We start from the raw sequence: 18,302 nt of genomic DNA, 5'->3' as shown, positions 1-18,302 counted from the left end.
GCCAAAGCTTCTCCTGTGCAGGTGAACAATGCCAGCTGTGCCAGCCTTTCCTGCCAGCAGAGCTGCTCCATCCCTCTGCTCATCCTGGAGCCTCCTCTGGGCTCTCTGCAGCAGCTCCAGCTCCTCCCTGGGCTGGGGCAGCTCTGCAGGTGGGGAATCACCTGTGAGGCACAGGGACAGAATCCTCTCCCTAAATGTCCTGTAGCATTTCCCCCAAATCCCCCCAAAACTGTCTCTTCCACAACACTGCTGGGTGAAGTTTCCAATTTATGTCTTTTTCCCTTTAGCAAATCTGGTGCAATAGAAAATTTTTCTGCAGCAAGTTCTGGGAAGTATTCTCACCTCAGTATCTTGCTAAACATGGGCTACAAACCATGACCTGTTTCAGGGAGTTGTAGAGACAGGGTGTTCTTGGGCCCCCTCTGAAACTTTCTGGTTACTCACTCTGCTACTGGTTTTGTATCCTTTATTCTCACAGACAACAATATGTGGGAATATTTCCTTGCCACAAACATAAAACTTGCCTTTGGCATTTTTTTTCAGATTTTTTCCCCCATTCTACTTAAAAATTTGTTATTTTGGTGGAGGAGGTAGTAGAGAGCTTCTCTGCTTAACACTGAGGTCTTTGGGTAAAACCACTGAGGTCTTTGGGCAAGAAATTAAATGCAGCAGAGGGATCTTGGAAAAGGTCCTTGAACAGAGCCAAGCAATGCTGTTACTTCCCAAAGTACCTCTCCTCTCTGCAAAAATAAACAGTAAAGAAGGGTAAATTTAGAAAACAGCAGCATGTTCCAGCAACAAGAAGGGATGGGAGGGTGGAGAAAGAGAGTTGTGTTTAAAACAGAAGGCAGCTGTCTCGTGAAATGCTCCTAGGATGGTTAAATTTATCCCACAGTGGTGCTGGGGCTCATTAAATACCAGAGCTGTGTTGTCCACATTTGTTATCTAACATTTGCCTCCATCTGTTATTCAATAATGTATATGTACCAAATGCATTATTGAAGATGTTTAATACTGGAAGAATACCAGAGCAATACAGACTGTCCATGATTAATGCTCCAGAAACAAAGCTCAGGAAAATTGGTCAATAGTTAGAGAGCCAAGTCTGCCTTGATAAAACATTTCACTGAGAAAAACAGTGAAATTTCCATTAATTTCCAAGGGCTTGAGACCAGGTGAGGAATTACAGGGAGGAGGTGCTGCTACTACATTTAAAAATCCACAGTTTTTGTTATTCAGATGCATTTGAGAGCGAATTTTTCCTTGTCTTTTCCTCTGCAATGATATTTTGTAAAAGCACAGGAGTAATTAGGGCTGGAGATGCACCTGCACTTGTTTCAGATGAAGGAGGAGAAGCTTTCCAAGGCTGCTGAGCATTTGCCCTGCTCTAATCCCACAGTGCAGTCGGTGGTAGCGGAATCCTGGCAGTCTTGGGAAGTTTAAAAAAAGCCTGGCTTGGATAAACACTGAGACACTGAGAGTGATCTTCCAGCCACGTGAAATGCTGCTGTGCTGTGATTTCTGATGGACTTGGAAAGCAAATATTCAGATTTTTTACAGCTTAACAAGTTCCTTTAAGAGAACTAGAGAGAAACACCCAAGAACACCTTTTGCTTAGGAGCACACAGACTGCAGAGGCCACAAGGAGCTCTCAGGCAGCATGAGAGCAGATCATGATCTCCCAGCACTGCCAGCAGCGTGGTGCATGTGGAGCTTTTGTTTCACTCTGCCTCTCGTGCTCTCCTTTGTGTTTGGATTTTGAGTGGGTTTCTGGTGATACATTTCATTTTGCTGTCATGCTCCGGGGTGAGGGGTTGGCAGGTAACCTCCTGAGACTCCTTGTGGGACTGCTTTTCTGGGATCTCTTTCAGTTCTCTCACTGGTTTTGCTCTCCCCTAGGTGCGGCCTCAAAGGCGTCCTGATTATCCCATCAGCCCAAAGAAAATCAGGAATGTGACACTCGTGTAGGATGTGCTTCTCCAAGAAGTTGCTTTTTTACATGTTTGGATGCCTTCATGCAATGCAGAAAAGTCAAAACCAGTTCTCTCAGTTTAACTTATAAGTTATTTTTCTTTTTTTTTTCCCCTCATGCAATGAAATAGAATTGCAATAAAAATAAAATTGCAATAAAATCACAGCATGTGATATCACAGCAAAATAATGAACATAAATTACATCAATAGACTGCCCTAATTTCCAATATAATGAGTTTGATGGGACTGTGGAAGAAGAATCCTCATTTTGGGTCCCCAGGAAATCAGCAAAACTGTCAGACAGGAATGTTGTGTTACAGCAAGATCAAGGACTGGAAATGCAAGATATTTATTATTTCAGAAAAACTGGTTAACATAATAATGGTTAATACAATATCTATGCTTTTAAACATATTTTATGTACAGCTTGAGCTTTCAGATCAACAACACTTTCCCATTCCTATTCTGTAATAAAATCAAGGGAAGTTTTCATGGGGGCTGCTTCAAAATTTCTAACAAAACTATCTTTGGATCAGAAATGACATTTCTCCATTTCAATGCATTATTTTATGAGACATATTTGCCTTAAAATTCCATTTCAAAATAAAATCCAATCACCCAGGTGCCAAAAAAAAATCCTTTTAAAAAAAAAATTGAAATTCAAATATCTTAAGCTGAAAAATGTAGATTTGAAACTCTTGACTTTGAAGAGTTGTTGCTTGAATGTTTTATGTCTCTGTTCTACTTATGGGCTGAGTTGTGTCACAGCAATGGTGGCTTCTGGAATTCAGTTTGAACAGTGTTTTTTCCTCAGGGATAGAGCTGATAATGACCATGGGAAATGCACTTTAACAAAGCAGCTTCTCAGCAGAGGAGATCCAGCACATGAACCATATCTAAAACTGATGAAATATTTTGTCTGAAATTTTCTATTTCATAATAAAAAAGTTCAAGCTTAATATTTTGTTGGTTTTTTTTTCTTTTACAAAAAGGCAAACTTCTTCCAGAAAAACAAGATATTTTCAGTGTACTCTTCTTCCTTCCCACTCAAAGAATTCTGAATTATTCAGTGTGTCTCACGTTAATCTTTGGTACAAACGTGCTCTTGAAAGAAGCCCTTGATTAAAAACCCTTCCAGTGACACTCTGTGCAACAAAACTGAGGAATCTGAAACCTGAACTCAGGAAGAAGAAGTTGTTTTGCATGTTTAGCATTTGGTATCTCCTGAACTCGTGGCAGATTTTGTGTGCTGCTGGCATTTTCAGCCAGTCTGTCAGAAGAAGTGCAGGGTCTGCCATGTGCTGTTTGTACACAAAGCTGTTTCGAATTCTGACCATCTACTGCCTTTCTATCTTGTTTGCCTAAGGAGAAGCTTTGAAATGAATTTTATAATGTTACAGAGACAAAAATATAAGCAATTTACATTGTGGCATATTGAAATTATCCTCAAAAATATCTTATTTTGAATTAAACACTCGTGTTGAAAAACATCTACCTTATTCTGATACAAGGATTCCTATTGCTGACATTTACTTGTTACCACTGTAGCTGAAAGCAACCTAAAGACAACCAAAAATCCACTTTATTAGAGGAATGTCCACTGCATTAGAGAGGGAAGCCCAGGGTAACACCAGCCTGGGATTTGAGGGGGTAAAAACCTCCTCAAGGAGTTTTGGCTTTCTGTTCATGTGCATTGTTAACAGGGCCTGCTGGTTGTCAGAAAAGTAAAAATAATCTCTAAACTCAGTGGATTCCCAGTAGAAAGTCTTGGTTCATTGGGATATATTTTGCAAAGGGTTCAAGCTGTACTCCTTTGTTTATCTCCAGGCCCTTATTTTCAAGCTTAGCTTCGATATTATTTGGTGTCATAGCACAGCAGCCGACCCAGGACTGAAGAAAACCTTTTCTCCACTTAATCTGAATCCTTCCACATTAATCAAACACATTTCTGTGTTGATGCCATGGGCCAGAGGACACAAAGCTGAGACTGTGTCAGCAGCAAGGAGATTTCTGTGCTGGGGAGTCCCCACTGAGATTCCCAGGCTGTGCTTCCAGGCGTTCAAGGCTCTTCAGAGGACACCAGGATTGCTCCCAAAATTGGTTTTCAGACTGTGGCTGGGCCAAAGGGCTCCCTGGCACTCCTGATGGGTGAACTGTCTGAGAAGAGAAGGTTCTGATGCCTTCTGAAGGCTGCCCTAGAACAGAGACTAGACAGAGCTAAAGAATAAAGCAGGGATTTATGAAAAGACCTCCATGGATCCACCCTGGGCAGCACAACCAAAAATGGCCACAAAAATGGACAACTGGTCATGGGGTCTCCTACTTTGATCAGTTCTGCTCCATTTGCATCTTGCAGTTCATTGTCCCATTCCAGCTTTAGCCCAGGCAGTCCCACCCTGCTTGTTTTTCTCTCTGCAGCCCACGGTGTTTGTGCTCCTGGGGCTGAGATTTGGATCATTTGCCCTTGGTGCCCAGCTGGAGCAGGAATTGTTTTGTCTCCCTGCTCTGTGCACAGAGCTCACCATCCCATAATATGAAGCCCAGACCCACACACTAAAGCAGCACAGAATCTGAAAAATAGAAAAGCTCAAACCTGAGGCATCAGTTGGAGATTCCACAGCAGCCTTCCAGTACCTGAAGAGGGGCTCCAAGGGGTCTGGGAAGAGATGCTTCATCAGGAATTTTAGTGACAGGACAAGGGGGAATGGCTTCAAACTGACCGAGAGCAGGGTTGGATGGATATTGGGAAGGAATTTTTCCCTGGGAGGGTGGGGAGGCACTTGGAACTGGTTTCGTGGAGCAGCTGTGGCTGCCCCACATCCCTGGCAGTGCCCAAGGCCAGGTTGGACATTGGGGCTTGGAGCAGCCTGGCACAGTGGAAGGTGTCCCTGCCATGGCAGGGGTTGGCATTGGATGAGCTTTAAGGTCCCTTCCAACCCAAACCATTTTAGGATTCTTAGTGAAGCTCCAAACCTGGGATTCACGTGGGAGCCCCTTCCTTGTTGCCAGCTCTGAGCTGCCTCAGTCACACATCAGGGACAGCCCAGACAGGTCACCCCCCAGCTGTGCATCCTGCCTGGCAGCTGGAAAAGTGCTCCAAGGTGCCACACTCTCCTCAGGAACCACCAGGAAAATGTCCCTGAACATCCCACAGCAGCAGGAGGAATGAACAGCCCCTGAGTGCACCTCTCAGCCACTCAAGCAAACAAAGCTTTTTGCACAAACAGGTACCACAGCCATGGAAACTGCACATTAACCAGAGTCTGGGGCTCTTTTCCCTCCCTGCCAGCTCAAGGAATGCATCCCACACAGCTCTGGAACACTCCTAACAGCACAGGCACGAGGTTAAAAAATTCTCATTGCGTCCTTGGGATTTATGGTTGGGGGCATTTATTTCCTTCCAGATTTGTTTGTTTGGGCATGTTGTACAGCCTGTATATCATCTCCAGTACTAGCTGTTACTTATGTTTGCAAATAGAGCTCCACAAATAACAATACATAAAATACAGAGACAATTTTCAGCTCACAGGGAATATAAAATATACAGGCACTTTCAGAAGGCACAGTAGACTAAAAATATTGAATTTCAGGCACTTTATGGAGACACCAATCTTTTGTATGCATGCATATTGATTTATAATTATGACTTGAGGGACATTTTAGTAATCTAGAAGTATCCAGCTTTTTACAGCTCACAGACTGTGCACAGTTTGATAATATAAAACCCTTCCCTGTTTCCTTACAAAATCTCCTAATTTGAATTCCGTGCTTGTATACACAGGGAAAAAATGTACTGAAGATAAACAGTATTTCATACCACAGTAAGGTTTCCTAAACTTGTCTCACCAGATTAGTGTTTCACAGAAAATTCAGGCTACCTTTAATACAAAACCACTTAAAAATAACACTTGGCTTCACGGGGAGGTTTCTTGTTTCAACAGAATGCACCTCAGGTTTGTGTGGGCTGAGTGGAATCAACAGATGAACTCTTACCGAAGAGTACTCACAATATTGACTGAACATTTGGTTTCTTACTGATCTGATTGAACAGAGCCACTATTTTCAATATTTATTTGGTAGAATGTAGGATATCTGGTGCTGCTAAGCTCAAGTGGAGCATTTTTGAGGATTTGGGCCTCCCAGTGACATAGATGGGAATAGCTCTTTGGTTGCAGGGCTCACCATCCCTTTCCTCAAAAGAATCCTGCATGAGGCAGGAAAAACACAGCTTCCTACCAAATTCCCCAGCAGAAACTCATGGAAAACTGAAATATGGTCTCCTTAACGTGTCAGAGATATCTCATTTTCCCATCCTTCACTCTCCACCCAAGCAGATCTTCTCCATGCAAAGTGGGGAAATGAGGCCCACCCCCAACTCTCCCTCTCTCTGAGTTTCTTGAAATCCCATACCCACATGTTGAGTATGTGAGGTCCCCAGGACAAAGGAGGAATTGAGAATCTATGTTCTCAGAAGGTTGATTTATTATTTTATGATATGATATTAAACAATACTATACTAAAACTATGCTAAAGAAAAAGGATGCAGACAGAAGGCTTAACAATGAAAACCCGTGACTGACTCCTCAGAGTCTGACACAGCTGACGGTGATTGGTCATTAAGTAAAAACAATTCACATGGAACCAATCAAACAATGACCAGCTGGTAAACAATCTCCAGCCACATTCCAAAGCAGCAAATACAGGAGAAGCAATGAGATAATTATTGTTTTCATTTCTCTCTGAGGCTTCTCAGCTTCCCAGGAGAAGAAATCCTGGCAAAGGGATTTTTCCAGAAAATATGACAGTGACACCCCCATTCCCAACAACACCATAAAATTTATCCACTGGCCTCATGGTAACTGTGTAAGTAAAATTAAGCAATCAGCATAGACCAAAGTGGGCTCATATTTTCAAGCTATAACAAAACCCAGCCAACCTCAGCTCTCAGGGGGAGAGCACAGCTCCCCAAACACCTTTGGCATCTCAGTACTTTTTTTCCCAACAGCCTCCAAAACCCCTCCTAAAGATGAGGCTGAGCATTGAAATTCATAAAGCCACTTGATCTGGAGGAGCATGCACTCGGCAGATGTGACTTTTATGATTACTCTCCTCCCACTCAGCACGATTGACTCTTGTTCCCCAGGCTATAAACTACCTGCCTCTTCCTCCCCCCAGGTGACAAGCAGCTTCATTTAACTTTAACTTTCTGTGTCTCTCATTTTCCGCCCTCTTCCCCATCCTTTCTTCTCTGCAGCTCCCAAATGCATTTCCTTTAAACAAAGGCCTAATTGATACATACCTAATTAACATCTGAGCGTTTGTTCTCAGCTTGTATTTAGCTCTGAAAATTGCTGCTTCTATTTCAGACCTGAACAAGGGCTTGCATACCTGAGAGTTTGCCTGATATTTCCAGCAATACCAGTTGTTGCAATAAAACACACACTGGTGGCTGTGTAGTCCCATTATCCCACCTACCAGGATTCAGGAGGACACTGTGCCCACCTCAGCTGACCTTCCTGAACTGATGGTGGGAATAAAAGAAAAAAGAGCCAAACCAGGTCTGCATTAATATGTCTGCACCAAGCCTCCTCATCCAGCAGGAAGGTTCTCCATGTTGTTGTGAAGGTGGAATTTGTCAGGAATGTTCTACATTTGCTGCAGTTTGGAGCTCTGTGTGACATTTCTGCCCTTCTGAGTTCAGTTTTCTCTTACCCATCCTCACCCTGCTCTCTGTTCTTTGGGAGGTGCAGGTTGGTATCAACTCCTTCCCATTATCCTGGAAATAATGGGAATAATCCCATGGATTATTTATGCCAGATTAGCACAGACAGTTATTTAAATGATGCATATTTGCAGGCTCAGAGGAATATTGCAACTTCTTTCCAGCTCAGAGAATCAATGTTTGGGAGTTCCCAGCATCATTTGGCATTAGCTCTGATAGCAGAGCTCGTGTCACACAGATGTTATTTATATTGTTTATTTTCTCCTGTGCTATGATCACTCCCTCAAATGAGGCTTACACCAAGTGCTTTTAAAACAAATAAAAATGTTCCAGCAAAATGCTTTGTTTGGTTTTGTTTTGGGGGAAGAATGCCAAAATGGAGGGAAAACAATACTGAGAGGTTTTTATTAGAGAAATCAACCAGATCCATCTCAGCCCTGCCTCCCACTCATCAACTTCCCATCAAATGGGCCCAGGGCCTGCCCTGACCAGCAGCAAAACCACCCTGCCCTCCAAGGGAACACAGTCAATGAATGTGGGACTCAACCCCTCCCCACTTCAACAGGTAAAACTTTTCCAGGGAAATAAATCCATGGATTCACCTCCCCAAAGTCTCCATCCCACTCAAGGAAGTAGGTGGTATTTGGGTAAATAAAAAGAGAATTCCTGAAAAGTTATTACATACTCAGCACAATTTCCTGCAAAACAAAACAAAGACAGAGCTCTATCTTGAAAAGCCATTTCCCAACACCCTCCCACGGCTGGCCAGGAGCAGGGAATCCAGTCCTGCCCTCCCTGCAGGGCAAGGCTGCTCCCCAAGGAAAGGTGGAGGACAATCAGCACAGGGGCATCCACACTCAGGATGGAATCCAGCATGGGTTTGGTTAAAAAGGACCTTACAGCCCATCCAGGGTCACCCTTGGACCCCTGGAAGTGTCCCAGGCCAGGCTGGATGGGGTTTGGAGCAGCCTGGGATAGTGGAAGGTGTCCCTGCTGGTGGCAGGGGATGGAATGGGGTGATCCTTAAGGTCCCTTCTAACCCACACCATTTTGTGATCTGATGATTCTAAACCAGAGACTGTTCTGTTAAAATGCCAGCAAATTTAGCCAAAATTTTTGTAGAGATCTTCATCTTGGAAATTTGAAAGTCTGTTCCCTGATCCTTTAAAAATAAAGATCCAAAGTCACCAGCCAAGACCTCTGATGCTCCCTGAGCTCAGAAAACACTTTAAATTTGATCAGTGCTTCCCTATCTCCATTTGCAAAATGACAACTAAAAGGTAGCAAAGAGGGAAGCAGTGCCTGTGCCAGCCTTCAAAACTCACTGGAGAGGCATCTGAGCTGGCAGAGGAACAATTACTTTCCCCTACTCCCTTTATCCATTGCCAGAGCAGGAAACAAATACAAGAGAGTGGTTTGGGAGTGCTGCTCACCTGGAGTGCTCACACTGCTGTGCTGGGTGGAAGGGAGCAAAGGATTGGGAGAGCAGCTGAAAGTGCTGCACAGATTAAAGGAAAATCTACAATTTCCCCCTAAAATGATATATGATGGTTACATCATGGATTCTGTGATGCTGATTGCTACTACTGATAATTATTGATTGTTGACCCTTCCCTGGGAGGGTGGGCAGGCCCTGGCACAGCTGGGGCTGCCCCTGGATCCCTGGCAGTGCCCAAGGCCAGGTTGGACACTGGGGCTTGGAGCAGCCTGGGACAGTGGGAGGTGTCCCTGCCATGGCAGGGGGTGGAAAGATGTGATCTTTAAGGTCCATTCCAAACTGTTCTAAGATTCCATGGTTACCTTTCCCTAGAGATCCTGAAAAGAACTGTGACATTCTAAGCTCTGTTGTGCAACCAAATTTGAAGACATTTTAGAACTTTGTGTGAAATGACAAGTCAAAATTCTGCTCCCTTTGCTCATGCAAAACCTTTGCTGATCTCAGTGGGGTTGAGTCTATTTTTAAAACTAAAATACCTCTCTTATGCAATAGGACCATCCAGAGTTACAAATAAATGTATTCTTTCCAAGGCTTCTGTATTTTACTTCTTTTCATAACGTTTAAAGGTTAGCTGAGTGTATTAAATGTGTTTACAAGAGGCAGGTAGTGACGAGGATGGAACATTGAGAGGTGCAAGGCTGCAAAGTACAAGGTATGGAGGAGGTGGCTGTGGTACACAAATATTTCCACTGCTCTGAGCTGCTACCTGAGAGCTGAGATCTTGGGGGACCTGCTGAAATGACTTAGCTGCTGTAAATGCAATTTTGAGAGCATTCAGTGCAGCTCCTCAGGGCCCTGGGAATGCCAGCAGCCTCTGGAGCCACCCTTCCCTATAATCCTCCTCTGCAGGGAATTGCACCCTGCACATGCAAGGCTTTGCTGCCAGTGTTTGAGGTGATGCTGTGAAGCCTTCCCTCACTCTGCTCTGAGCCCGGCTGAGCTGGGGGAAAGAGCAGAGAGAATCCTCAGCCAGGGCTTCTGCTCAGTGCCTGGCAGGGAGCTTGGACCCCCTGCCCACTGCCCAGCCCCTCCTGGCTGCCTGGACCTTGCACCTGCCCGTCCCTCTGCACCTGGGGGTTGCAGCAAGGTAGAAAAATCATTAGGAAAAGGAAATGATTTATGAAAAATCATAATCATAAAACCAAGCCTGCTCTCCTGGAATCAGAGGCTGGCCTTGTCAAAGCTGGCATTTTGCAAGTTACCATGTGAAACCAATCCTGTTGTGAGCAGTTTGTTATAACAATCTATTCCTGGGCAAAAAAATAACTTGCACCTGCGTAAACTGGTTTTACACCATTAGACAGAAAAATGAAAATTATCTTTCACAAACAACTTCCCTACATGTATATACTGAGTGTCATGGACATATTTTATGAAAAATCCTTTTGCTAGGATTTTTCTTCTGAGAAGCTGAGAGGCCTCAGGAAAAAAGTGTAAACATTGATTATCTGCTGCTGTGGAATGCAACAGGTGCATCTGTGATTGGTCCCATGTGGTTGTTTTTAATTAATGGCCAATCACAGTCCAGCTGTCTTGGACTCTCTAGTCAGTCACAAGATTTTATTATCATTCCATTCCTTTCAAGCCTTCTGATGAAATGCTTTCTTCTATTATTTTAGTATAGTTTTAGTATACCATTTTCTTTTAATATAATATATGTAAAAAATAATAAATCAGCCTTCTGAAACATGGAGTCAAGATTCTCATCTCTTCCCTCGTCCTGGGACCCCTGTGAACATTCCCACACACTGAGAGTTTGTGTGACCAATCAATACAGAATAACAACTTGTTACTAACCAATAAAGTAATTGGCAAGATAACTACTGACCAATTGGAGTCCCACACGGGGTCTGTAAAACTGGATAAAAAGGAGTTATGTGAATAAAGAAGGGGCTTTTCCCACCATGAAGAAAATGGAACCCTGTCTGATTTATTCTATACCTGTACGGTCACCTGGGCTTCTGGTGCCTGCCTGGTGGGGCCTGGACCCTGTGTGCTGCTGCCAGGCCCTTGGTGAGCTGCAGAAAAGTTCTGTTTCCGGGTAAAGGGCTGTAGGAATTCCCCAGGTTGTAAGAAAGATTATTTTGGGGACAGATGTAAAAGTTATTTTTACAGACAACACAAACTAAGTGGTTAATGCACCTTCTGTAACTTCCACTGGTTGCACACTATGATGAGTAACCCCCATCTATTCTGGGACAGAATTACTTCCAGGTTTAAATGCAATCCTTCCACCAGGAGTGAGGCACAGCAGAATCCTCTGCATTTCCCTGACAGGAAGTTTGTTGTGGTGTTGTGAGGGTCCCCAGGACGAGGTGAGAGATGAGAATTTGACCCCAAGTTCTCAGAAGGCTGATATATATTATATTATATTATATTATATTATATTATATTATATTATACTAAAGGAAGAGAAAGGATACATCAGAAGACTAGAGAAGAATGATAATAAAAACCCATGACTGACTCAGAGTTGGACACAGCTGGCTGGGATTGGTCATTAATTAAAAACAATTCACCTGGAACCAATCAAAGATGCACCTGTTGGTAAGCAACGTCCAGACCACATTCCAAAGCAATCAGATAATTATTGTCTACATTTCTTTTCTGAGGCTTCTCAGCTTCTCAGTAGAAAAATCCTGGCGAAGGGATTTTTCAGAAAGTATCATGGTGACAGAGGTTGTAGCAATTTGGGGCTGGTCTCTTCTCCCAGACAACAGGACAAGAGGAAATGACCTCAGGTTGTGCCAGGGGAGGTTCAGGCTGGACATCAGGAAGAATTTCTTCATGGAAAGGGTGGTCAAGCATTGGAATGGGCTGCCCAGGGAAGGAAAATCACCATCCCTGGAGGTGTTCTAGAAATGGCACTCAGTGCTGTGGTCAGGGTGAGATGATGGGGTTCAGGCAAAGGCTGGACTCTGATCTTAGAGGCTTTGTCCAACCTAAATGATGCTCTGTGGGATTCTGTTTGTGCTCCTTGTGTCCCTGACACGGGGGCTCCTTCTGAAACAACCACAGCATCACTGACAGGGCACAGGTGGGAACATCCTTTACCCAGAGGGACAAGCTGGGCTTTTTCCTTTTTTTGAGGGGGCAAAGCTCCCTTTGCCACATAACAATGGACCCAGTGGATGTACAGGGAAGAGGGAGATGAGCCTTTTGCCTTCATCACTGTGTGTTCACTGAGCCACCTGTGTGTATCAATGCAGAGGCCACTCAGCCCTGTCACCCCTGAGCAGATGCCCAAAGAAAATTGCTTCAGCGTTCAGAAACCTTTTCACTGCAACTCCTTTCCTGCTGGGACAAAACCACTGCTGAACTACGCAGCACAACTGCCAATAATGTTTAATTTCCCTCCAGAAAGTCTCCTTTCTTTGCAGATGCTTCTTTTCTCCCCCTCTGCCCTCGATTTGTTGTCGACTCTCAGAGCTTTACTTGTTTAATCAGGAGCCCAAAAGCCTCAGATCAGGTGCCTTGGCTCCTCAGCTGGCTGTCAAGCTCTGGGAGCAGCCACATGCCTCTGCAGAAGAAACAAGGAAGGAAATCTATATCCATTCCCCTCACTGGCCAGGCTGCTGACAAATTCTGCCCTGCATTGCAGAGGTGATTCAATTATTTCAGTGAACCCAATCAGAAATAATTAATGAAGACTTTCTAATGCATATTGGGCAGACCATCCACTAAAACAAACCATGGAGCTTTTCTTTCTTTTGCTGTATTGCTCCACTCAGCAGCTTACAGCTAATAAGTTACAAAGCCTTGGTTTACTTGATTCCAACTGTTAATCCCTTTTGGTAGGGCAGAGGTGGATACAATTAATGTCAGAAGATTATGAAGGCACTGGTGGTGCTTTGAAATGGAAACTGTAAGGAGAGCCACAAGCTGTGGTTACCCACATTACAACACTTCAGTCACTCCTTGGCTGGTGTTTGTTAATTTTGCCACGGAGCAGGGTTTGCCAAGCAGCACCCGTGTCCTTTGTGCCCTCCTGTTCACCGTGGGCAAGGGAGGGACAGGGCACAGCACCTCTCATCTTCTGTGGGTTTGCCCTCCAGGGCACACTGCCCGCAGCCACACTCGTGGGTCAGCAAGCAAGGCAATTAAAACCATCAGCTAAACAGCCTCTAATTGCAACAATTTCCATGGAAGTGCCGGGCTGTGGCTGCTTTTCCTGCTGCAGGTGCAGAGAGCTGAGGGTTCAGCCCGCACTGCCTGAGTTGATGCCATGCTGGAGACTCCATAGGGAAGAGTTCACTGAACTCAGTTTGCTCCATTTGCTGTTTTCTGCTTCTCAGCCACAGCTGTCAAATGAACAGATTTGACAGCACAGAGTTGTTGCTTTTTTTTTTTTCCTGTCAGGGAAAAGAAGATTTTATGAAGGCCTAAAGACCTAAGTAAAAGGTCAATTGGCATAATCAGCAATTTAAGTAATAAATCTATTATCATGCTTTCAAATTCATTAGCCAATTAATGATTCCAGCCCCTGTGTTAGAAGTGGCATTTCAGTGTGCTGGGCATGGTGATTCCCAATGGAACCACAGAACCTCAGAATGGTTTGGGTTGGAAGGGACCTTAATGCTCATCCAGTGCCACCCCTGCCATGGCAGGGACACCTCCCACTGTCCCAGGCTGCTCAAACCCCAATGTCCAACCTGGCCTTGGGCACTGCCAGGGATCCAGGGGCAGCCACAGCTGTGCCAGGGCCTCACCACCCTCACAGTAAAGATTTTTTTCCCTAATATCCAATCTAAACCAGCTCTCTGTCAGTTTGAAGCAATTCCCCCTTGTCCTGTCACTCCAGGGCCTTGTAAATAATCTCTCTCCATCTTTCTTGTAAGCTCCCTTCAGCTCCTGGAACAGTACAATTTTAATTTACTTTATGGCAAAGATAATTTATAACACGAAACCTCAAAAGGACACAGCGGTTCCTTTGCTCTCCAGGCATCAGTCACGTCCTCCTTTAAATTAGAAAAGTGTGTAATGGAACAGGGAGAATAAACCTCTAATCTGGAAATGGAATTTTGTTGGGGTGTTTATGTACTTGCACATTTCTTTGCTTGACATTAATAGAAAGCAGCAAGAAGCATATTCCGGTAATAGTCTTGGTCACAATCTAGAACACTGCAGCAGTGAGGGAGGAAGGAGAACATGGACACAGAGGGAAGGACACATTTCAGCAGCAGCAAGAGCAGCCTCATTGCTTTTGGAAACTGTGGGGTATTTTTTGGTCTTCTTTTTGAGGGTTTTTTGGTTTTGTTTTTTGTGTTTTTTTTAAATTTTTTTTTTAAATTTATTTTTTTGGGGTTAGGTTTGGGATCGAAAGTATTTGAGATGGTATTTTGTGTTCAGATTTAGATGTTTATTATTTCTTATTTATATTGCACTTTTATAAGCTGTGATTTTTACAGTATTTTACTAACAAGTTATAAAATGGCCCCGTATCTACCTTTCTAAGGTTTTTTAAGGAAACATTATTTAATTAAGAAATGACACTTCAATTATTTTTAAAAATTTAATACCTAATTACTTTTATTTTGTAATGTGGATTTTTTTGTCTAATTATAAAATACTATAACTTATGAAGAAGAAGGTGAAGAAGAAGGATTAGCTACGACCCTAAAACTTCTATTTTAGTTTTATATATATTATTGCATTTTAAAACTTTAAACTCTAAGTTTTTTGCTACGTGATATTACACACTTTTATTGAAACTACACAGTTATAATCTTATATCTATCATTCAATTTTGGAAGTTTTTTTCCTATGGTTTTAGGTTAAATGTAGTGTTTTCTTGAAGGTCTGTGTTTTTCAACACAGAAAGTCTAAAATTCTCAGTATCTAGGGTTCCAACAGTAAACTAAAGCTCATTCATTTGAAGCTGTTTTCTTGAAAGACACTACTTTGAAGAAGACTGAGCCCAGATCTGCTAACAGCTCTCCTGAGAGCCCAATCCCCCAGTTTTACACTAATCATGAGCCTTTTCCCACTGAACAGCACATATTGCACAGGTTAGTGACAGTGCTTGCCACTGCTTTTTCATCCTGGATTTAAATGTGGTCTAAGCAGATAAGAAGCAAACTGTTTATAGATGCAGCACTGAGAGTATAATTAACCATCCTGCTTAATGAGGTATTAGTGAGGATACAGTGGCCATTCACCTCCTTCTCAGTCTTTGCCCTGATCAGTGCTCATCAAACTGAGCTCTCCAAAACAAACAACAGAAAATCCCATTAGGAAGTAAAGCTTCAGGTATCATTAAAGATCCTGTGTCACCCATGCTGGCTAGAACAGGACTGGCAGCGTTTTCCAGAACAGTGTCCAGAAATTTATAAATTTATATTTTTTTCCAGGGTTCAGAAATTTATATCAAGTGTTTGAACTATGTTTTCCTCCTGCACCAGGTGAAGACAGGTCCAGCATGCCCTCAGGCCCTGGATTTGAAGGTTTTCTGCCTCCCAAAAATTTGAGCATACTTCATAGAAACTCCAAAGTTCTCAAGCAAGGAACAGCTCCTGCCCAGATGGCAGCAGGAGCCCTGTGAGTGTGTGTTAGGGCTACTGAAATCTCCTGCTGGAGGCTGGAACTACACTGAGTTCACACAAAAACCCTCTTTACTCATCTGAAATTAGTATAAAAATACAGTCACATGGCTAATGCCACCCAGCACCATAAAAATGTGTTATTGACAAAATTAATGCACACACACAAACAAAAAAAATCCAGGTTTAGGTCAGAGTTCCTTGCACACGTTGTCCAGAAATTTATATCAAGTGTTTGAACTGTTTCTTTGCATTCAGGATTTCATTGCTGTTCCACTGATGACCTCCAGAAATCCCTTTGTGACCTAAATTATTCTTTGATTCTATGAATTGTTTTGAATTCCATTGAATTGCTCTGAAACATGAAACAAGGTAGATCCATGCTCAGCAAAATGGCAATGTGCTCTGTAAAGTAAGCCAGCAGGTTTTTGGTCCTTCCTGGGTAAGAGCTATGTTATTTAACACCCTTGCCTTCCTCAATATCAGGTGAACTCATCTGTTTACAGTTGCATAACATCATTAAAGTTTCAGCTTCTGAAACTTTAAATACAAAGAGATGATAAACTAAATATTTAAGAGAACCTGGGATTAAATTCCTCTGACCTTCAGAAACTCCTTTGAGTAATTTATATAAATGAACCTACTTATTATTCATACAAATAAAATGTATGAAAAAAATGTAAATCCAAGACTACTCCTGTTTTTTATAGCTGAGATCAGATCTACTTTGTCCATTAGGCTCATAGCCAGTGCTCCATCCCACTGCCAAAGACACTCTAGGGCCTGAACTGCTTCTAATTGAGTCAAAATTATTTTATTTCTGGTCATTTGAGGGAGCACTGACTGGACTTTTGTTCTGGCCACATCCTGGGGTAAATGTCAGAGCTCTTTGTGCTTCAGGGCACTTGAGGGGCACAGGGACAAACCAACTACCCAAGAATGCATTAAACCTCACTCTGTTTTTTTCCTAGTCCCAGGCAACTTGGTGCAGCTATTTTTAATTTCTGTGCAGCAGCAAGTGTTAAACCAGCTCCACGTGCCCTCACTTGCATTTTGAAGAGGTAACATCAGTAGAAAAAAGCTGTAGGAGCAGCACAGTGCCAGAGATGCAGCCAGGGAGGTTGGAGTTGGGGGATCCCACAGCTTGGCCTTGTTCTCACCCTCCTCCAGTGCCATCCAAAGAAGACTTCCATCTTTCAGGAGAAAGGTTTCTGTGTCAGCCCTTAGGGGTGTAGCCACAATGACCAAAAAATAGGTTTGGGATCTTTTCTTTCCCTCACCTGAGTAGAAAGTTAAAGGAGAGGGAGGAGGAGGAAGTGGGAGATGCTCTAGCAAGGCACAAATCAGGAGGGTCAGTTATGTCCTGAAATTACCTCAAGGGAAACTTCCCTTTCATGGTCTGCAGAAAGATCCTGAAGAGCCCAGACCTTCCAACCTCACCTTCTGATGGTGCTGTGGAAATACCACCATGGAAATCTCTGAATAAAATGGCACCATGGTGAGCCAGGACAGAGAACCACTTCCCTTTTGTGAACATGGATCTATTTTAGAGTTGTGCTGACCTTTGCAAGAACCTTCACTTAATAATACCTCAGATAAAGAGACTGGCTCAGAGAGAGCACTTTCCAGCAAGGATACAAGGTGGGCAGGGGCCTCAGAAAAGTCATCAACCATTAAACTGAAATGTCACCATAAGCCCATAGGAAAAAGCTAAATGAGGTGTTATTATTGGTAACACAGACATTGCAGAAGAAAGATGAAGGAAAGGGAACTAAGCATTTATTTCTGTTAAAAGTGAGGGGTCATCCTTTTCCATCAGTCAGCAGGGAGTTGCTTTTATTTCCACCTCCATTTTATTATTTTTAACATAAAAAAATTACAAAGAATATAATTAAAAAAAGCTTCAGCCAAATTAGCTGCACCTATTCATCATCTTAGGTCTTTAGATGCTGAACAGGATAATTTTTTTTTTGGTAGCATACTTTATGTCTCCTTTCCTTTCCATGCCTCACACTCATCTCAGCAAACCAACCATGGCTAAAAGGAGAGATTTAACTCAGTGGGACAGAACAGGCTGTGCTAAAGTGCCTGGTTTTGGGTCTCTGACTATGCCCATTGCTAAGTGGGTATTTCTACAAGGCAGCCCAATGTGTCTCAGTCTGTTGTTGCACTTCACAGCTCAGAAATTAAAAAGTGCTGAGCTCACCTCTCCCGTGACTGGCTCAATTTCTGAATGTTGAGTAAATACCTTTACCTTGCTAAGTGGAAGAGATTCCACTTTGTGAATAAACTGAATGTAGAAAATAAACCTAGATAGGGCCTCTTGAAGTATCAAGCCCATTTCATGCTTCCTACCTCCAGCCAATGTTGTGTGTAACATTAATTCTAACTGGCTCTGTTCAAAAACCAGGCATGCAAGGGAAAAAAGGCCCCAGCAGCTGTGGTTGAGAACTGCCAAACTTCACTTATCAGTCCATAAATATATTTTAAAGAAGGGATTTAGCAATAGTGACAACTCCTGCTGTTCACGGACCTTCTTATGTGTGAGTCCTTACACTGATAAGGGTTTT

At 43.1% G+C, this 18,302-nt stretch overlaps 1 protein-coding gene across 1 annotated transcript in view; it reads left to right on the top strand.

Annotated features, from left to right (window-relative positions):
- The window catches only part of IGSF5 (immunoglobulin superfamily member 5), a 30,512-nt gene extending 27,645 nt beyond the window's left edge, over window positions 1-2,867 (top strand). The window contains exon 9 of the mRNA XM_005430593.2: window positions 1,900-2,867. Coding sequence (XP_005430650.1) covers window positions 1,900-1,968 — 69 coding nt within the window. The 3' untranslated portion in view covers window positions 1,969-2,867. The remainder of the gene's footprint in view (window positions 1-1,899) is intronic.
- The last annotated feature ends 15,435 nt before the right edge of the window (window positions 2,868-18,302 follow it).

Source organism: Geospiza fortis, unplaced genomic scaffold (genome assembly GCF_000277835.1).
Source record: "Geospiza fortis unplaced genomic scaffold, GeoFor_1.0 scaffold233, whole genome shotgun sequence".
NCBI classification, from domain to species: domain Eukaryota; kingdom Metazoa; phylum Chordata; class Aves; order Passeriformes; family Thraupidae; genus Geospiza; species Geospiza fortis.
The sequence above is the reverse complement of the archived record's forward strand: the minus strand, read 5'-3'. Positions and strand labels throughout refer to the sequence as shown.